Source organism: Danio rerio, chromosome 14, assembly GCF_052040795.2.
Source record: "Danio rerio strain M-AB ecotype USA chromosome 14, GRCz13ab, whole genome shotgun sequence".
In the NCBI taxonomy this organism is placed as follows: Eukaryota; Metazoa; Chordata; class Actinopteri; order Cypriniformes; family Danionidae; genus Danio; species Danio rerio.
The window spans coordinates 30,352,596-30,375,691 of NC_141034.1; the positions used below are offsets into that span (position 1 = coordinate 30,352,596).

The following is a 23,096-nucleotide window of genomic DNA, read 5'->3' on the forward strand; positions in this document are numbered from 1 at the left end:
ATAGAAGTAAACATGAATTAAACATGATTTAATTTTTTTTCTATTCGACAATAATGCAGTTGAATGCGTCAGTGTTTATGCCTTGAATTCGGAGAAAGGCAAAATTCAAGGCATAAACATTCAACTTGGAAACAAGGAAACAAGTTCAACTTGACCAATAAAAGCTTTGCACCAAAATACCAGAAATGCTAACCAAAAAGGTTTTTTTAAAAATATATTTTATTGCAATAACAACAGGCAATTAAAACAGATAGAAATACAAACAGATAGAAGTAGTAAAAACAATACAAGTATTACTTTTTTTGCAACAAGAGAATGTGACAATTTTAAAGAAATATAACAATAGTAAAGCAAAAGAAAGACAATGAGAAAGAAAAAGAATAAACAAAAAAGATAAGTAAATAAGAGAGGGCACATGAAAAAAATATACAAATTAATGCAGAATATTAAATAAAGCACGTTTTATAAGTTAGAGACTCTGTAATGATTTTCAAGTACAGTTCCAATTCCAAGTCTCGTTTAAAAATACAAAATTTAGCTTATATTAAGTATATATACATATAAAAAAAAACTTTCCAATAAATAGGCTTATACAAAAAGTTGAATTAAGGAATTGCAGTTCTTTGATATAAAACCCTGAAATAATATGTTTGTAGCTTAAAGAAAAGTTACCTTTTGGACAATTAAAGAATTTACTTCAGACCAGAAATATTTAACAAAAAGACATTCCAAAAACAAGTGAGCAACAGACTTAGAAAAGTCTCACAGAAAGAGCAAAAGATGTCAATGTCATTTTTGATTTTCTGTAAAAAAAAAATGTTTAACTGGATATAATATATGAATACTTTTAAAAGATATTTCTTTAATTTTATTTCTTTAAAAAGAAATCATGGAGGAGTGACCAAACATGCGATCATTTAATATCATCAAAAGGTTGTTACAATAAGAAATAAAAGAGGGATTTGAGATGGCAATATCTAAAAATAAAGACCAGATTTTATGATTTTTTTTTTTATTTAATTAATTTTTTGTAGAAAAACAAATAGATCCAACAACAGTAGAATCAGGCATATGGGGACATACAGTAATCATTTAATTATCATTATTTCTAAAAAAACAACAACAAAAAAACACAAATCTCAGAGGAGATGGCCTAACAAATAATTAAAAACATTTTTTTAGATATGTGCAGGGCATATCCTAAATTAAGTAGCATTACTGTCAAATAACTGGTTCACTAATATCCCCCATTATTGAAACAGTTATTATAGAATTAAGATTTCCTTTATTACTATTGTTTCAAATTTAAAAAAATGTATGGTGAGAAATTGTGCTCATAAATAAGTTTCCACGCCTGAAGGAATTTCTGATGAAAATGGGAAAGTTTGATAGAAATTTTATTAATTGAGAAATTACACATTAATAGAAAGTCAATGCCTCCTAATTGAGAAAATACATTTTATTAATCCATGGATTACAGTGCAAATAGAAGGTTAATTGTGGAGAAAGCGTTTAAGCCTATTTATTTTTAGGTATTATATTAAGTGAATCACAATCTGTGAAGTTTAAGACACCCTTATATCCTGACCAAAAAGTGCTTATTTAAATGATTCAAGGTTTTATTTAGCATATTTACATTGAGTATTTAAACTACTTTCTCATCTGTCTAAAATAAAATCCCGTTGAAACACCCTTTATAACTTTTATAATTTGAAACACTAATAAAATAATATTCATAAGACATTGTCGATACTAACAAACGAACAATAAAAACCTTTTCCCAAAAGTACACTCGAGGAACCTGCGGCGAACATCGGTTTACGCAGCTGTGCACTGATTCACCTAATCGTTGATGCAAATGTCCAGCCTGCGTTTTGGAGCGCAGCCGTGACTCTGTAGTTCCCGCCCCTCCGCCTCAGTCCCAGCCTATTCGAGCAGATCATGAGGGCTCGCATTTGAACTGCTGCAGGCACCCAAAAACTTAACGTTACTATCACACCGAAGAACACAGGCAGAAAGAGCGGAAAGTCAGAGGAGCATGGGTTGTCACAACAGCAAAGTTTGTGGCCAGGTCTCCAAGAAAAAGGTAGATCGTTTTTAATTACATTTTCATTACCTACCTACATGTTGAAATAATACAAAGTTACAATGAGACTCGCAGCAAAGCCTCCAGCGTTTGAAACCCTGCAAAAACACCACGTGTAAATGTATTTGTATTCAGGGAGCCACACTTGTTTTGTTCTCTCGAATCACTTGTTACTTCCTCCCTAATGCGTTAAGTTAGTCGATGCGAAAGCTCTCCTGTTAGTTTGTCGACTTGTGAAAGTTTTAATTAGAAACAGATGCCGGGTTCAACAGATGAGATCTACTGTTGTTTAAAATGCGCCGCTGACATCCGTTATGACAAATTAAAGGCGTGTTATCCTGCATTTAAGTGTGATCACTAAGAGCTCACTTTTAAAATGTTCCGCATTTCGGTCAAATGACAAATCAGGATGTACGAAGTGATAAAAAGGTGAGATCTTCTGTAAAATGTAGTTTAAAACACGTTTGCCAGGTTATATAAACTCCCAGTGTTCGTGCAGGCTTCACTGAGCGAAAGTTGGATTTATATTTTCACATTCATTCATTTTGAAGTCATTTTGAATGGTTGGTCTGAAATAGCATGTATGACTTCAAAACAACACAAGCACTATTTGGTTGACTGTGAACAAGGATGTGCTTTCATTGTCATTGGCTGGTAATTTGGTTTCCCTGTTTAGAGTTGACAAACAATACTTTTGTGAAATTATATTACTAATGAAAAAATCTGAATTAAACAATAAAGTTGTCACAACCTGTCACGGTTTAAAAAAAGGAACGAAAGTGCCAGTATAAAACCAACTTTACCTCAGTGTTGGCTTCATACATTTTTGCAAGTATTTTAGCCTATATTTGCTTTACACATAGTATTATTTTTAATAAATATTTGCATATTTATACCACCTACACATTTAAAAAGACAGAAGTTAGTTCAATTATTAGTTTTTATTGCAAAGGTGTAAAATGGTTTAATTTAATAATAAATATTGATGTCATTGGACCAACAAGGCATTCACTTAAACCTCAAATTTGTCATTGCATGAGAAAATTCATTCATAAAATACATTCCTTTGGCTATCAAACATGGAGTGCAATGAAATCTGGCTTTGATAGCGACAGGGTCAAGCTTTCATTAGCCCAGATTGCTGAAGGATTTAGATTCACTGGGCTTGGATGTGACACACACACAGGGTCCCTACTGCCCAAGTTTCACACTACAAGTTTTAATGCGACCTATAAACAGACAGAGTTCATTTGGTCCTGTTAATCACATAGCCATGTGTTAGTATACTTGACATGGACAACTGGAGAAGTGTGAAAAGTCTCTGAAGACTAAACAGAGAAAGCCTTCCACTCGCTATTACAGCGTCTGTTGGAGTTGCATCAAAAGCGAATAACCACATGACGGTGAAGTGTAATAAAGCCAAGCCTTCATTAAAGTTCCAGAACATTTGGTTCCCTGCCACAGAGAGCCAGCAAATGCATAATAGACTTGTTGTGGATTAAGCTGTATTATGAGATGGAAGCGGTTCCTGTTCTGGCTTTTTATTCCCAACTAATTGTGAAAAGTAACCTAGTCTACTGAATTGTTTCACAATCTATCTAAAAATGCAGACCTTCAAGCTATGGACAGGATGACATCATTTGCTTTTGGTGCCTTTCAAACTGGAGATTACATCAAGAATAAATGTCGTGTTTTGGTTGGCTCGTGTCCTACACTGACACACAGCCATGCATGTCTTGTCATTTCCCATATAAGCAGTCTCATGTGGCACAGAGAAACGAATCTCACTATTTATTAACCAAGGAAGGTTTGACTATGTTTGACTGACTCCTGTTGTTCTTGACTGAAGCCAACACCCTCAATGAGCAGCTCAACCAAAAATGAAAATTCTGTCATCGCTTGCAAATTTCATGTTGTTGCACAATTCTGGATATACAGCTTCTTTTTTCGACTCTATTCCCCTTGATTCTTAATGCTAAATAAGGACTAAATAAAAATCAAATAATATATTTTCAGGTTGAATGATAATTGCTGCAGTTTATTAAAAATTAATTAATTTAAATTAATTAATTAAATTGTAACAAAATTGCTGGATAAATCAGTGTTTGAACCAACCTCTTGAAAAGATAATTACACAAAAACTGTATATATATTTTTTAAACAGTTGCTTGTCACAACCATCTACTGGCAGTAGACGTGCTATGGTGCTATTATTCAATAATTCCATATATTGCGACAGTGGGTATTCTCTAAGGCTGGGCTGATAAACGATATTATATCGAATCACAATAAAATGTATGTCAATAACAGTGATAAGCTCTGGACTTTTTAAAATCTATATTGGTCTAAGAGCCAATCACACAGCAGAAATATGCAACAATGGGAATGTAAAAGTGTGTTGATATTAGAGATGTATAGAATTTTCAGCTATTATGGTTGTGCCATTTAATGGACCATATCATTTTTGTGGCTTCAGTCATTGTTGGGGTACTCTTTTTAAATCTGGAAGCATTTACTTCTATCGGAATGTATATTGTTATCATTCAATGTGGAAAATAATTATCGAGATTTGCATTTTTTTCCTTATTGCCCATGTCTTGTATTCTCTGTACTTTACTTCTTAAACTGCTTTTACACAAAATATGACTTGACAATGAACGAGCGCAATATTAGTATCGTGAACCTTTCAAAATGTGAACAATTATTATTTAAATGTTTACTGCGCTTTAAGAATATTCAGATTGCATTTGCAGTGGTGTTTATAACAGTGGCATATCCTTTTAGATTTAAAATCATAACATTTTCATATGCTATTCAGGCCTATTATATGCTGAACTATTACTTCTGTGACTATAGGATAAGCATACTGTAGGATGATAACCGGTTTTAAGGTTTACATCGGTTTGGGAAAGTAAAGATTTTAAAACTGCAAAAAAAATTCTGTTATTTTGTTCTTAAGGTATCTGTATTTGTTTTAAATGTGTTTTTTATGTTTTGTAAATAAATCTGTGTTTTTAAAACTAATGAAGAGAGCAGAAGTCAATGATTATTTTAATTATTTAGCCTGACATGTTTACTGTTCCAAAATATTTTAAATGTTTCCTAAAATAAAGTATACTGTGTTCAATGCAGAATTTTATTTTACTTTTTATTCATTTAAAAAGAACACATTTTAGAGCAGTATTCACAATACTGTGAAACCCTGATATTTTTATCCAAGGTAATCATACTATACGAAACTTATACCGGTCCATGCCTACTAGAACAATTGTACATTAACACTGTGCAATAAGGTTCCAATAATTAACATTAGTTAATTTAACCGAACTCAAGGGTTTTTATTCATCTGATGTAGGGTTATGCGATTTGGGAAAAATATTTAATTGCAATTTTTTTACGTGTTTCAATCTGATTTGCGATTTAATTTTGTAATCCAGCTTTAGCTCAGTAATCTGTATCGTTGCTTCTTCCTGCTAAACTGCAGTGAGTGTTAGTTAAAAAAGGAACTGAATAGATATTAACTTACTTAAACATTGATTCAAATTTGATTTTAAATATTCCGAATGAAACACTAATTTTTTTTCTAAAGCCACAAACAAAATGACCTTACCTTTCTGTGAACAAGTTAAAGTTAAATGAGGGAGAAGGTTTAGGTTATTATAAAAATAAAAATAGTTATAATTATAATTATAAAAATGCAGAACACTTCGCAAACAAACATGGCTGAAACAACTCTGAAATTGTACATTGCTGTTGCTTGCTACTAGATTAAATGCTAGTTCGATACTTTCAGTTGACTTTTTAGCAAGACACCCCTTTGGGCGGGGGAAATTAAATAATACATATCATTTTCATATCGCAGCCTCTTACGAATTTAGCTAATCACAATTCAACATTTCAAAACAACAATTGCTTTGTCTGTCTGTCTGTCTGTCTTTCTGAATACATGAATAATTTATTATTATTTATTTGCTTTATTTTTGCACTCAAGATCATTTGTAAAGACATAAGCTTGATGCTATTGGTTTAATAGGTTATTATTGGATGAAAGCATGCCTTGGAATGTCATGATTGACCAACCAGATTTAAGAATTCCAGAGCCATATAATTAATTATAATAAAATCTTAATCATTTTGAAGCCATATGACTTGCATACTGCTGAGGCCATACAACATATTCTTTGTTTGCCCTCAGTATTTGTAGAGCTAAATATTCTGATGTCAAAAACCCGATACTAACTTGATGTAGTAAAGGCAGGCCTTGCTCTCAGAGGAGAGACATTTTGCACTTGTGAGTGTTTGTGTGTAGGCTGTGTGCGTGTGTGTGTGTGTGTGTGTGGGTTATATCTCAGCAGACTTTTGGCACATATGCCTCAAAACGTTAAATCACCTGTGAACTGCTGCAGCCCTGAGCGCCTGTCTTCAAACATTCACACTGGAACGGCACATTCTTTACTCCCTTTGGATACATGAAGTGTTCTTCCTGAATTCCAGTGCTTGTTAAATGTGTGGGGAGAACATGCTAATAAACCCAACAGTAGGCTTAGCTTAGCATTAACTAAAATCTTTATATACTACCAGGCCGTTCAAGTTTGGGGTCAGGAAGATGAGCATAGACTCTGAAGAAATTAGTTCTTTGTTCGGCAAGATGCAGAAGTTTCAGTAAAGATATTTATAATGTTGCAAATTTTTCTATTAAAAAAAGCTATAAGATATATTTCAAGATCTTAGGCTACCCAAACATTTTCAAGTAAGACTGCAAAAAAAGAAAAAAAATGCAGTCATTGTTCAGTTTAAAGGTAAGAAAATATATAAAAATACAATTTCTTTTATTTCAGTTTAGCATTTGTGTGTTACTTTTAATTACAATTCATATTTTAAATGCTGAATGAAATCTATTGTTTGTGGTGTCGCAAAATACATCAATTACAGTCATACTTTTTCATTATTTCAATGATCAGTCTGGATGCAGTCAGGAGTATGAGAATAAACATAAAAAAAGTTTCTTGCTTAAAGGCAATGTTTACATTTTGCATTTTATTTATTAATATTATATGTTGGGCCTGTAATATCATTTTTTATAAGATGTTTTATGTTTCGAGAACATTTCTTTTATATTTCAACACTCTAAATCAAACAGTTGCACAGAAGTTTAACATAAAGTGACGAAAAATAGAAATATATATGATTAAGTACATATTTGAGCATATACTTAATGACAAAAAGAAAGGAACGGAAAATTCCCTTCATGTTGTCAATGTTATCTGATTGAATATATTGTGATGTGCATTAGGGCCGCTCAATACATTGTTTCAGCATCGATATCGCAATGTGCTCATCAACAATAGTCACGCTGCAGGATATGCAATGTGGAGCCTGAATCATAAATGACCAGGAGCTACAGAACACATGTGATTTGTAGTCACTGCTAAGTTTAACCATAGTTAAAAGTTAAAGGGTAGATTGTTTTTAAGACCTGTGAATGTGCATTTTAAGAGAATTTAAACTATTTTGGCAGAAAAAATATGATGTTTGTAGGTGTTACAAGGATTAATTGTATTTAATTGTTTAAAACAATACTAATAAAATAAATAATTTATATGATTTAAGCAAGAAAAAAATCTTCTTACTAAGAATTTTGTCTTCATTCTAGTCCAAATATCAACATTTCAAAGTGAAAACAAGATACCATCCTCATTGGCAGATATGTTAGCTTGTTTTAAGGAAAAACACATAATTTTGACTTCGGAAGGTGAAAATAAAACCATTTTTACTTGATCTAGGTATTTTTAGATATTTGGACTAAAAACAAGACATGGCAAAGGAAGAGCGTTTTTTTTTTTTTTTTTTATGTGATTTTTCATTTTTTTAAATATTGTTAATCTCCCCAGAAAACCATCAAATAGATCTATTTAAACCATCTTGTGAAACTCTCTTCATTTAGGCTAGGTTTTTTCCAACATTGTGCAGCCCTAATATGTATCATTATCAGGATATGAGAAAACTTGTATCGTTATCTGAGATTTTTCTTTCGTCGCCCAGCCTGAAATGATAAAAAGCTGCTTAAAAAGCCCTTTATTAAAACCTTTATTATTATGGCCTTATTTATTATGATCAGTCCAGATTAAGAAGTGACTTTGTGTGTAATATGAAATGTTTATAATTTAGCGGTCCACAAGTTAGTGAGGTTTCAATTTTACTACTTACAGAGAAATACAAGTCTTGAACGTGTGCTGTGTGTGGTTTGTCGATGATGTCATGATTGTGCAATCTTGAGTACATATCTCACCGGTAACGTAAGGCTTTGGAATTCAACAAATATCAATTTATATGACACTCCTATGAGAGGGTTGCACATGTAGATGTTTATCAGCCAAATTCTGATTGATTGATTTATTGTCTAGAGGCTTCATCTTCAGTGCGTTTTTACAATGTTTTTCTTTCTTTTCATGCAGAAGAAAAATAAAGCACAAGAAGGTGAGAAACACACAAAGGACATCAAACTGCAAGATGGAAGTGGTAAGTGGTTTCTCTGAATCGTGTCATGTGAACATGTCTGTGCTTAGCAGATGTTGTCAACTGTAGATAAACTAAAGTATTAAAGGGCGGAATTTATGTAGAATATTATATAGTGCTAATATAATACAGTATATTTAATAATACATGAGGGATTGTTGCTTTTTTTAATAAATTGAATAATGTGACTGTATATTCCCCAAACTATTTTCTAATAATATGTTAAATTATTTAACACATGTTGACTATATACAAAAATTTATATTCAAATACAGGATATCGTTTTTCACATAATATATTTCTTAACAATATTTCATCACCTTAGAATTATAAGGTTCTATCTGACATTTTTTTGTCAAAATTGAGTTATTGACATATATTCTTATTAAATGACAACTTACTTACATTATGGAATGTTTTTTGTTGTTGTTTTGCCAAGTTTCAAATGTTTTGCAAAGTTGTTTGCATTTTAAGACTTTTTATTTTAAAAACAAATGTTACACACATACTGTATGCTATATGGAAGCTCAATCTCAAAGTCATTAGCAGATAGAACCTTAGAATTCCATGGGGACGATTTTTCTAATAAATAAATGATCAATATTAAGCAGTTGACAGTATGTTGAAAATACACAGCATATATTTTGTTAAAATAATAGATTATATTGAATAATTCTCAAGCAATTGGTGCTTTTCATATATTGAATATTATAAATACTTATAATAAAATAAAATATACTTTATTTAAATATATAAAATGATAAACGTTTTAAAAGATAAACATTATTTCTTAAATGAATTGCTTGTATTATATTACATTTATTGAATGTTGAAAAATACAGATTTAATATTGCGTTATTATAATACATTCACTTATACACTTCATGTTATATAGATGTTATTTAGTTGTAAAATATAGTTTTTCTTACTGTTGCCATGACTTTACATTTAATAAACACCTTTTTCACTTAATAACACCTCACACATTTTCATATATAACAGTTTATAAATGTGTGCAACTTAAATAGTGTCAACATATAGCCTTATATATATATATATATATATATATATATATATATATATATATATATATATATATATATATATATATATATATATATATATATATATATATATATATATTAGCGATGTCAAAATTAACGCGTTAACGCATGCGATTAATTTTAAATAATTAACGCGTTAAAAAAATTTACGCAATTAACGCAGTTCAGGTTTTTTTTACTTCCTGTTGTGGTGGACGTGTGTTCAACATGCAATAAATGTGGATAAGACCAAGGAAGCACTTTTTTAAGGCAAGTTCCAGTATAAAACAATTAGTTGCATCACAGGTTATCCAGAGTTTTATGCAATTTCGGGTGTTTCATTTTTAACTTTCGACATCTGTTGTAAGTTGATACCACATGGCGAACAGAAAGAAAATCCTCCGCATTTCGTGACTCGGTGTTCCTTTAAGGTAAGGTTCCTTTTAAGGCTACACGGTAGAATTTTAATAAGAGTATTATCTTAATCATATTAAAATCGGCCTATTGGTGTCTTATGTGAATGTACTCAGAACGTCTGGTGAAGTCGCGAGCTGTCAAAGACAGGGCATTACTCTGCCTTTCAGCATGAGCCCTCCAAGTTTAGCGTGTTTCCTCATTAAACGCAACGAAAGCGTATGCTTCGCGTTGTTGTGTCAGAATCCTTGTGAAATACAGTAATACTTTAGGACGCTTAGTTTAGGATGCTTAGCAAATTTGATGGACGTGATCATGCGTGTTGAATCTGAGGGGAGTCGCTCCAGTATGGAAGGCCGTTGGGACCAAAACGTCTGCAGCGCGTTGTGTGTGTCTTTCTGTGTGTGTGTCTGTGTCAGGCCCGTTGAGGGGTGTCAGGGGTGAAGTGAGCGACGTATCTGAGTAGGGGCGAGAGGGGTGTGCAATGTATTTAACGACCGGTTTGCAAAAAATTATCATTCATTTGCGGGCATTTGGGAGTCTCTGTGCACTTGCGGGATACTCATAGTCTTAGCAACTGGATGAATGTAAAGGAGGATTAAGCAAAATTGTTTCTACTCTATAATTAATGTTCTCAACTCACAGCAATAAAACTTTACAATGAGTGCAACAGTTTGTATTCCATAGTTTATTATTATAATTTTTCATTTTCCATATCTGCAATTCCTGTATTTTGGCATTTTTTTTTGCAGTCCACTTAGAATCCAACATGGAAATCAATGTTTTCTTTATTGGCATTGATTGTTTTGACATGTAAATGTCATTAACATGCGTGTGTTTTAATTTCTGTAATAAATATGGCTGTCAAGCTAGGATCTTGATGGTTTATTGTGGGTATGTTGTTTACATGAAAAAATCTGTGTTACAAGTTAAACAAAAATTCTATTAAACAATAATATTTTGAATTTAAATATTTCTTTCATGCGTTTACATCAATTTTACATTTTAAATAGGCAGAATTCCAAGTTTCAGTATTTTAAATGCGATTAATCGCGATTAATTTTTTTAAAAATGTGCGATTAATTAGTAATTTTTTTAATCGATTGACAGCACTAATATATATATATATATATATATATATATATATATATATATATATATATATATATGTGTGTGTGTGTGTGTGTGTGTGTGTGTGTGTGTGTGTGTGTGTGTGTGTGTGTGTGTGTGTGTGTGTGTGTGTGTGTGTGTGTGTATATATATATATATATATATATATATGTATATATATATATATGTATATATATATATATGTATATATATATATATATGTATATGTATATATATATATATGTATATGTATATATATATATATATATATATGTATATATATATATATATATATATATATATATATATATATATATATATATATATATATATATATATATATATATATATGTGTGTGTGTGTGTGTGTGTGTGTGTGTGTGTGTGTGTGTGTGTGTGTGTGTGTGTGTGTGTGTATATATGTGTGTGTATATATGTGTGTGTGTATATATATTATATGTTTCCCAAATGATGTTTAACAGCAAGGAAATTTTCACAGCATGTCAGGCACAGGGGGGCTAATAATTCTGACTTCAACTGTATTTCATATTCACATATTCTTTCATAAACTGCAGTTATTATCTATTAATGTGCTCTTTTGTTATCTATCAATGTTTGTTTTTCCATTTTGTCTTTTGAATGTCCCACGGTTCCTTTGTGAAGTGTGTTGCTTTTGGCTGAGATCTGGGTTTGGTAGTGCTGATTATGGGTTGCAGAGACCTGTTAAAGTGCTGTTGTGTTGTTACCCATCGGCAATACTGGCTCATGTGCATGCAGATTTTGTTTCAGATGTACTATTAAGCAAACAATGAATTGTTCATTGCTTTTCCCCTAGGTACACACTCATCTGAGGAGGAGCGCTGTTGTTTGGAGAATCAGCTGGAGAATTATGAGTGGCAGCTAAAGATCCTACATGCCGTTTTGACGGCTTCAGGAGACCAAGAGAGAGAGCAACTCCTCAAGGACCATCCTGGAGACATCTGCACTTTAGTCCACAGCATTACAGAGAAGGTACTTTTCAGTAATGTACTGTTTGTCAAATTACCCTATCTGTTTATTACTGTTTATTGTTAATTATATTGCATCGTTCCAAAATATAAAGTCAAAGCATAATGATTTAACTTCAGCTCTGTGAATTCTTTTAAAGGGTTAGTTCACACACAAACAATTAATTATTCACTCTTATGTCATTCCAATCCCCTGACACCTTCGCAGTCTTCGGAACACAAATGAAGATAGTTTAGATAAAATCTGAGAGCTCTTTGACGCTCCAGAGAGCAATGGTCCAGACTCATTCAAAATCCAGAAAGGTACCAAACAACATCCTCAAAACAGACCATGTGCCTTCAGGGGTCTGTTCTTCGTACCTCGCTTAAATGATCTAAGATGATTTGGCAGATCCTGGATCTTTTAATCTTGATAACTGATCTCTCGCTAATTTGGTTCTTCAAACAAGTTCGTGAATCAGATTAGAATGTCTGGATAAACTGATCTGAGATCGCTGCGTGTGTTGTGAAGGACAGATCTATCTATCCTTAAAATCATGATCAGCAATGCAACGATTGGCTGACGGCACAGCAGCGTAATGACATCATCTGATTAATATTCAATTATCCATGTGAGCAAAATTACATCAAATTAGCAGTAAACGGCTTGTTAAATATGACATGCAATAACCTTCCACATTTGTTGTGAGCTGCAGGCTTTCCACTTTCATGTGTCAAGAGTACTCATCATGTATTTCAATGCATATCAGTGCTTTTGTGAAGCATCAAATCACCGGCATAACTATCAAAACATGTTTATGACTGCTGAAATGTATTATTGCTTTAAAAAAAAGTCACATATTGTGCATTTCTATTACACAATTTGTACTAAAGCGATCTAAAAAGTTCATATCAATAAGTTTTCTCTTTGCACCACCAGGTGGCATTCTTTGTACTTTCATTTCGAGGGTGCAGATTGCATACGTTTTATTTATAAGTATAACTTAATTTATTTTATTAATTACTATAACTTTATATATATATATATATATATATATATATATATATATATATATATATATATATATATATATATATATATATATATATATATATATATATATATATATATATAGTTAAAAAATATGTACCATTTTCCCAAGTGTATATAACTACTACTGTAAGAAAATATCAGAATTCGGAACATACTTTCTGTATTATCTTTGCTTGAACTAAGCCGATCTAATCCTGTTTATATGAATTAAACCTGCTTCCGATCAGGTTTGAGCTAGCAGAACTGTTGCTATGACAACAACTCTCAGATCAGCTTTGAAGAACGAAACGATCCTGGATCATGTCAAATCGTCAATATCCAAATCCAGCTAATTGAGTAATCCACGTACGAAGAACGGACCCCAGTACTTCAATCAGAATATTATCAAGCTAAGAGAACACGTTTGTGCACACATAAAACAAAAACAACCACTATATTCAAAACTTTCTTCTTCTCAGTGTCAGTATAGGGAGCATGTTTATGTATTAAGCTTGAATGTGTATAAATCAAATGTGCCTGTGCATTGTTTCAAACAGTAAACACTAATCCATTAGATTATATGTCACTGCATGATGCTTATGAGTGTGAAAATGCACTATACTGAATGAATTTGAAATGGGTCTTTTTTAAAGCTTTAGATACAAGTTTTCTCAGATTTATTTAAATAATCAGGGTGTCCACGGGTCTTTAAAAAGTCCTTAATTCTATAGTATAAAAATAAGGACTTAATTAGTCTTAAAATAACTTGAATTCATGTTTAAGGTCTTAAACATGCAATTAAACTAAACCTGTAAGATTTTGTTTCTGTTTTGAAATCTGCTTAAATCTCTTTGTCTATCCTCATGCTGAAAAACATGGCTAATTAAATCCATTTATAGTCTTTGATGGAACCCAGTAAAATACATGCTCGCAGAGATTTTGTTTGCGTAATTAATGTTCGATGGGATTTTTCTCATGTAAAAACAAAGTTTACGGGGATTTTGCTCTGTAGAAGCTTATAACAGCTGCGTCAACCCATACATTAACAAGTGAAGAACTAGAGATGCACCGATTGACCAACCAAAGACCGAAATTTGCCTTTATTTTAATTTGTTTTATTTTATTTATTTACTCGCTTGGCTGGTGACCAGCGCACAATGTTGTCATACAGATCCTGTAGACACTCTGAGCTGCATGTAACTTGTCATTAGTACTGAAAATTTCTATTGTGAAAGTGCCACTATGTAATTGATATAATATGCCGTAAAATGCAGTTCAATTTATTTATTTTTTGTTCATGTAAACATCAGTTTTAATTTAAAAAGAGAAAACATAAGTCACATTTGCCAGCAAATGCTTTACCAGAACTCCATCAAACAAAATCAGAAAACAGGCATCTAAAAAAAATAAATAAAAGCTATATATATAATATTTATATTTGTTAATAGGCATAAGTTTTTGTTTTATTAGTGTTGGTAATGCAGTTTGGGAGTACTGATGTAAAATGTTATTATGATTTTTGATTATTATTGTAATTATTAATATTATTAATGATGTTTTTTTTTTTTTTTTACACTTAATGTTTAATTAACAGTGTTAAGTTAGGTCATTAGTTGTGTTGCATGTTTTTTATTCTGTACTATAAAATTGGTCTTCAATTTAATTCAATATGGTATTTAAAAAGTCTTAATTATAACTCTTAGAAACCTGCAGAGTCCCTGATATGTCTTGCTTATATTTTTGAAGTTTTAAAATAAAAAATAAAATTAAGCAATCTAAAAGGATCTTGTATGTGAGTGCAGAACAGAGATGGTCTAAACTAAAACAAAACAAAGAAAATGTGATTTCTCGCTGGTCGACGGTACATTCCTAGTACTCTTCATAGAAAAGATCTTTTCTTTTTTCATCTTGTGAATGGAGCTTATATCAAGTACATGTAGCTTCATGTAACCCTTCAAGAAAGCCAAGTATTCTGCTCCCAGATTATGTCAGCAGGTTATACATTATGGAGCTGTCAGCAGTAATAAACAGGACATGCTTTTCTATTACAATATAATTGGGAATTTTGAGGATTGTGTGCACAGTTGTGGTGATTGTCTATTTAGATTTGGGCGTGCGTGCTGTGGTACATCTGTCCTTGTGTTAACCTCTGACCAACAAAACTAAACCTGTTTGCAGAGAGGGATGTTATTCATTGCCCTGTAAAGAGGGTAGGTTTGTGTTTTTAAACGCACTAGAGCACTGCTTGTTTTAACAAGGGAGAGCAAATGATGCTGTTTTTTTACCTTTCCCTAAGAGCTTATTGGTAGTCTAGAACTTTGTAAACTCAATCATTATATAAAGTTGTCACTATTAAACTAGTTGATTTGAAGTGATAGTTCACCCCAAAATTTAAAAGCATCCACTTGATAAGTGTGATGACATGTGAAGCGGCTTCCGGGTCCCATCGCTTTATGTAGAAAAACAGTATTACATACGTCATGACTTAACAAGCGGATTCACCATTTGTTTTTTTTTAAGGGGTTGAAAAATGTTGAATAATTTTTGTAAGATTGATTTTCATAGAAGGAAGATGTGCGATTTCACGGTTATCACAATAATTATGCATTTATAAATTTTAAAGCACTACTAGTTTAGAAAATCTCTTGAAAAACTCCTTATAATTTTAAGTGTTGTTTATTGCTGCTTTGTAACTAAATAATACAGCACAATATGATAATAAAACACAAACAATAGTCAATTTCTCTTTGGACTTAAAATTAAGTGAAAAAGCTTGTGGTATTTAAACAAAAGTAATAATTTTACCCTGAAAAAATGACAAACGAATGAATAAATAAAAAAATATAATTGTCTTATGTAAATCTAAGCTATATTTAAATCTAAGCTAAGTATTTCCCTTTTAAAGACAACAAATGTAGTCAAAGGCTGCTTATCCGCTCTCTGAAAGGCACTTCTGACTATATTTTGTACTTTTTTTTATTCCTTTTTAATTTTTTTTCTCTTTGAACTAGAAATGTGTAGATTTCAAACAAAGTACGTAGCTGACTGGTTAGTTTTTGTCACGTGACTCGCAGTGCGCTCACATAATTTTTTTTTCAATTAAGTGCGCTTGGAAAGTGGGAGAGCAGCGCACTGCTTGTGCACGCAAAAGATATAATATGTAAACGGTCTTTAGTATAAAGTGCTAGTAAAAATCAGCTTTTCATCCAGTGTGCATCATATTTGGTACAAGCTCGAACTTTAAACTAGCACACAGTTGGCATAACTTTGTTTCATTGCAGGTGTTTAGTTTTGTGCAAAAACGTGGAGTCAAGAAGCCTTGACGATTAATTAACTGTACCGAATTAAAGCACATTTAATAGTGAAATTGGTTTATCGTTGCGTTACTGCTTGTGAAACTGTATTTATATTGCAATGATAATCGAAGAAAAAAAATACCGCAATACCACTGTTAGAAATTTTTTTAAAGACTTCTGGGATCATTTCGAACCAATTATTGAAGTGAAAAAGAAAACCTAGTTGCATTATTTGCAATAAACATTTTTTCCGTGTCTTGCGGTGTATTTTTTATGCTCTTTTAAGTTTGCTGTGGAAATAGCTTTTGGTGCAAATATTGTTTGGTCTTGTGTTAACAGGTGAAGACTGAGATTAGTGCAGATCTGAACGATCTTCATGAACAACAAATGAGGAGCGTCTCAGAACAACATCAGAGTGAGACTGAAGGTCAGACAACAGCAATACTAAACAGCAACTGCTGCCATATAATGTAAAGTGCCAAGTCCAGCTTTGGTAAATGACATTAATTGAATGATATTTAAATCTGCAGAGCTACAGCGATTGCACAGCGAGGAGAAGAATGTTTTAAATGAGTCTTACGCTGCAGCCGAGGAAGCTCTGAAGGTGAAGCAAGCGATTTGTAACATCACCGCTCTGATTTGTCTAATTACATGTGATTAAAGACTGATCTAATATACTCCAGTCATGGCAGACTTGACTTTGAAGTGACTGGTCTGAACTTTCTGTAAACTCAGGATCAGATTGAAGACTTGACGTCAGAGCTGAAGCTGTTCAACGAGTTAAAACGTCGAGCAGAGGCGTCCACGCTCAAGAGAGATCTTCAGAGGAATATTGAGGTTTGTTTTTGGAATGGTGCACTGTTAATTAAGTAGGTTTCAGATATTCACATGCCTCTATGTTTTCGTTTCAGACTCATGGCAGCCCTGGTGAATTTTGGGAGCAGGAGCAGGAGAGCCTGTTATTTGTAATTGAAATGAAACGTCAGAATTTGCAAGACCAGGGGAACAAGCTGCTGCAGATGGAAGCACTGGTACAACATGTTTTGTAATCACTACAAACGTAGTCCAGTCGCTTCTCATATATTGGTTTAGCCATTAATTAAAGTGTTTTATCTGGGTGTCCTATGGGTTGTTGATAAAGTTGATAAATTAATTTAGAGAAATTGAAGGCCCTTAAAAAGTACTAAAAGTCTTAAATGCTGTTTTACATGGTATTCAATTTTGCATAATCCAATGAGAATACAATGTATAGTCATTTTCTAAAGTTTGCCTGAATTTAATCTGTGAATATTGGGATGCTGTGTAGTTTATGAAGTCTATAAAATTCAGCTTTATTTACTAAAAAGTGACCAAGGAGGCTTTGTTATTCCTGCTGTCTTATAAATGCCACTAGCTGACATTTGCATTTTTCTGTATTAAATGAGTAATGTTTTAGTTTAGGATTAGTTTCTTACAATTGGAAGTTAGTAAATATAGCGCAACTTCTGAAACCTAAAGTAGCAATGAGGTCTTGGATGAAAAAAGTATGAAATGTATGCATTTAAAAAAAGGTCCTAAAAGTTATTGAATTTCTCCATATCCTGTTTAAAGAGCAGAATTAAAAAAAAAAAAAAAAAATTTTGAGCCCCCTGTCTAACATTACATTTGGTTACTTTCACATTGTCAAACATGTTTATTCTCTCTTACTGGAAGAGAAATTCTGTACCAAAGTAAACAGGCGTGCTTTATTTGTTTATTCATGTTGTTTATTTGAATGTGGCAAATTGACCTATTTGTTTGCAAAATGAAATGGCAACTCTGGCTCATGAGAAAAATGTGTTTATGGCAACATTTTAGCAAAAATGATATAGCACTGATGCTTGTAAGCAGGGCTGCACAAAATTGATGATTATCAAACCATTAAATGATTATGACTAATCTACTGATGTAAAAATAATCACAATTTCTGTCAGGTTTTAAATTTAGATTGAATATTCATTCAGTGGGTTGACATTCTATTTTCAAATATGAGATTTGAATATTCCTTTTTTTTCTTTTTTAAATAGTAATAATAACAATAACTTATTTCTTTCTACATTAGTAAACACTTCATGTGGTGCAAACAAACGGTTCTATTTTGCAGTATAACTCTTATATTGAACATTTACTGAACACCTGTAATTATTTGAACATATTGAGCTGAAAAATTATTATTCTAATTCTGGACTTGTATATTATAATTATTATCATATTTTTATATATTTTTTAACTAGTAATCAACCACATGATTCTAGTTCAAAATGACTGAGATTGGACTTTTATTTCCTCTGGTGTTTTTGTTTCAGCTGAAACTGCAGCAATTGTTTATATTTTTGCAAACAAGTTTGATGAGCATTTATCTTCCCAGCCATACTGAAATGTGCCTCTAGTTCCCAACTGAGGCCAAAAGCTTTTTTTAACCCTCCACATCAGGATTTTTAGTAAGCTACGGATACTTGTTCTCTGTGATTCTCAGGTGGAGAAGAATCTGTCGTTGGAGGATCAGCTCCTGCAGGCTCTCCAGCAGAACGAGGACTTCAGAGTCCGAATAGAAAATTACCAAAGCCTCATACAGTATGTCATCCTCTCAAAAAACCAAACGCTGTGCTAACAAAACATTCTTGTGCTTTGTGCAGCATGACATGTTTTAGGGAAGGAATATCGGTTTGGGCAACTGATGGCATGCGTGCGTGTGCATTTCTGTGTGTGTGTGTGTGTGTGTGTGTTAATTAAGAATTTTATGAAGACTCCCTTTGGCTTATAATATATTTTTCCCGTTCTCATTATTATTTTAAAGATAAAATGGCATAAATACAGACATTTATCAGTAATATATTATTGCATATATTTTATGATAACAAATTTGAGATCAAAATGTGTACAAACAAACATTCTGCAAAGGATTGATATGTCGTATTTAACACCTTCTTTATAGTGTTTTTTTTTTCTTCCCCAAAAAATGCATATATGGATAATACACTAGATCTGAGTAGCTTACAGCAAGTTGAAATACTAAAGTTATTCTTAGGTTTACTTTAATAAATGCTGTAGTAGGTTTCTTAGTAATAAGCACTTCTAATACTAAAGGACTTTTTACTGGCTAAAATGTGTCAACTATTAATTCAATAATATAATATGTATGTATATGTATGTTAAAGACACTTGTTAGTGTCTTATTCTCTAGGTTTTTATTTAATTACCAGCTTTCCTGTTGTAGTTGAACGTGTGTAAAACTGCTTAAACCTCAAATGTTTGTATCTGGCGTCACCTGGTGGTACAGATGCTTTATGAACATTTTACTTACTATTTAGAGCAGGGGTGCTTACCCCTATTCCTGGAGATCTACCTCCCTGCAGATTTCAGATCCAACCCAAATCAAACACACCTGCTTGTGATTATCAAGTGCTGCTTCAGGTGCTAATTAATTAGTGCATGTGTGTTTGATCAGGGTTGGAGCTGAAATCTGCAGGATCTTCCTCCAGGAACAGGGTTGAGCACCCCTGACTTAAAGGATTACCCAACGAGTAAAAACTGTAATTTTGGTAGCAGTTTAGTTTGTCATAAATTATGCTATTAACTGCTGACTTATAACCTGCCTATTATTAAATTATTATGCGTTGATTAGTAGGTAATGTATGAAAGTGTGATCTTATTCTACATTCCCAATCCTTCCCTAAACCCAGCTTTTACCTTACTTTTAACAAACAGCTAATTAGTAGTTTATTATGCTAGTAGTGTTAGTTAATGAATTATTAATGATATGAATTGTGACTTAAAGTGTTGCCAATTTTGATAACTCTGTATGTATGTGGCTTATCATACATAAACATTTGGTAACACTAGTCCAATTCCCACTATTAACTACTGGTCAATTACCTGCTTAATAATACAATATTAGCACTTAAGTATAACCTTATGCAACATCCCTAAACCCTATATCTTGATGACTATTAATAAATAGCAAATTAGTAGTTTATTAAGCTCAGTTCATCGTACTTAGTTACTGGTTTGATTATGATGAGAATTGTACTTTATTATAAACTGGCCAAAACACTTAATACAAATATTTTTGGCTTTTCATTCTCTTTTAGACAACTGTCCAAAGAGCAGAATGACATGCAGGAGGTGCTGGAGAAACAGTCCCTGCAGAATCAGAAGCTCATCCAGGAGAAAGAGGAGCTGCTGTTTAAACTGCTGCACCGCAGAGACTCCTGCTCCGCCTTCCACCTGCCCTCAGTCATTCCCACACAAGTGTCTCCCAGCTGACTAAAGCCTTAACCCACTGTATCACTGTATCCTGACCCGTGCCTTCTGTTTTAAATGCCAGTTATTTTGGAGTGTTGTGAACATGCAGTGAAGCTAAAAAGGACTTACTCATTGCATTTATAATTTTAACTGGCAAAACTGTATTTTTGTACATAACATTGTATTTTAAGAGATGTTGCATATCTTTTTTTTTATTGAGTTTTGAATTAGCTGTGGAGCTATTCATTAGTTGTTAGTGCGAAGGGGGCAGTTTACCCAAAAATGAACATTTGATGCTAATTTAATCACTGTCAGGCCAGATGTCAATGACTTTAGATCATTAAAGATTTTTAGCTGAAACTTTGGGTTTTTTTTTTTCGGGATTTGTGAAATGCAAGTCAGTGGCAAACCACCATAAATATCTGAGGCACTTAATGATACATTGAGGTGTTATGAAACAAAGAGATCAGCATAATATACAACAGTTAGTTTTTCATAATTTTATTTATAAAATGATACAATTACAAGCACTCATCCACTGTGGATTAAAGGTAAATATGGTTAGCTTCGTAAGATATTCATGTATCTTTTACAGTTATATTTATCTATTTATTTATTTATTTTGACTCAAATCGCCATAGTTTCAGCTAAAATCTGCAATCTTATCCAAGTGAAAAAAGATGTCATTGACATGTTAAATGTACCAATGGTGAGTAAATTTACCCATTTCATGTTTGGGTAACTGCATTTAAAAGAGATAGTTCAGCTAAAAATGTACAATTCCTCACCATTTACTCGCACTCAAGTGGCCCTAGACTTATTAATTTCCTTTTTTCTGTAAAACACAAAGATATTTTGAAGAATATTGGAAACTAGTAACCTTTAGTAGGAACGCAAATTCTGAAATCTTTTTCCAACATTCTTCAGTGTCTGTCTTTTGTGTTTTACAAAAGAAAGAAACTCAAGTTTGGAACAAGTAGAGGGGAATGCACTCAAACAAATGTGTTTGCTGTTTGTTTAAACTACTTTAAAATAAACAGAAACAACACAATTGTAGACTTTTTGGGGGGGACAACTGAATTAGTTTGTTCAATCCATTTAGATTTGTAAAATGTTTTAAGTTAACTTAATTCATTCATGTTGTCCCAACACAAATTGATTGTGTGCAAACCCTTTTTTACAGTGTAAATAAATAATGAGAGAATTCATTTTTGGGTGAACTATCTATGTTTTTTTCCATATACTACGTAGTAGCAGTTTTTGTCAAATTTTGATACCTGTTTTTCATTTTTTCCCCATTATTTTCCCCATTATTTTTTCTTTCTTTCTAGGAAACAGTAGATAAGTAGGTAATATTAAAACAGTTGTCTTCTTGCATCCAAACATTGGAGCCAGAGCACTTGTCATGTAGCATGATTTATTTTTTATTTGTTTTAGATGCACTTGCACTTTCATATCAGTGTTTTTATTCTGTACAGTGATGGATGTTTGGTGACTACCGGTTATGCTTTTTTTTCTACACTATGCACACTTTGCCATAGTTTTTCAGTTTCAAAACCTTCTGCTTTTCAGTTGTTGGTAAAGTAGGGGTAAAATCCAATTGTTGTTGGCCCACATAACCAGTGTGCATTTATTTCAAGAAAATATTTTGTTACTAATCCAATTTTAAAATAATACTCTAAAAATTCTGAACAGTTTCACTGTGAGCCCCCTACATTTTTATTTTTTATTTTTTGATTGCTTTCTAGTAGCTGTGATTGATTTGCTATTTTAATAGCATAACTGGTAAATCAATGGCCTTTCTACCATCCATATTTTTCTTTTTTTTTTTTTACTGTTGTGAATTATTTTTAATTTTCTGCCATTTATATACCTCTGAATCAGTGCCTTTGGTGGAAGATGTTTCTTAGAAGAAAAACAAGCAATAAAAGCTGAATAAGAGGGATTGTGTTTTGATTTCTGAATATTTCATTCACTCATTTTACTTCGGCTTAGTCTTTATTAATCAGAGGTTGCCACAGTGGAATGAACCGCCAACTTATCCAGCACATGTTTTACACAGTAAATGCCCTTTCATTTGCAACCCAATACTGGGAAATATCCAGACACCCTCATTTACACACATACACTCCGACCAATTTAGTTTACTTAATTCACCTATACCGCATGTCTTTGGACTGTGGGGGAAACCGGAGCACCCGGAGGAAACCCACGCAAACACAGAGAAAACATGCAAACTCCACACAGAAATGCCAACTGACCCAGCTGGGACTCGAACCAGCATCCTTCTTGCTGTAAGGTGACAATGCTAGCCACTGTGACACCCTCTCTTAAAATTCTTCCAGAAAAA

The 23,096-nt window shown here is 32.5% G+C and overlaps 1 protein-coding gene across 1 annotated transcript; it reads left to right on the top strand.

The window, feature by feature from the left end:
- Window positions 1-1,942: 1,942 nt before the first annotated feature.
- Window positions 1,943-22,691, top strand: ccdc69 (coiled-coil domain containing 69). Its single transcript, NM_001423999.1, has 9 exons — window positions 1,943-2,086; window positions 8,542-8,605; window positions 12,004-12,179; window positions 16,823-16,910; window positions 17,014-17,087; window positions 17,219-17,320; window positions 17,395-17,514; window positions 18,978-19,075; window positions 20,593-22,691. The coding sequence occupies exons 1-9, from the start codon at window positions 2,039-2,041 to the stop codon at window positions 20,765-20,767; spliced, it is 945 nt and encodes a 314-aa protein (NP_001410928.1). The 5' UTR covers window positions 1,943-2,038; the 3' UTR covers window positions 20,768-22,691.
- The last annotated feature ends 405 nt before the right edge of the window (window positions 22,692-23,096 follow it).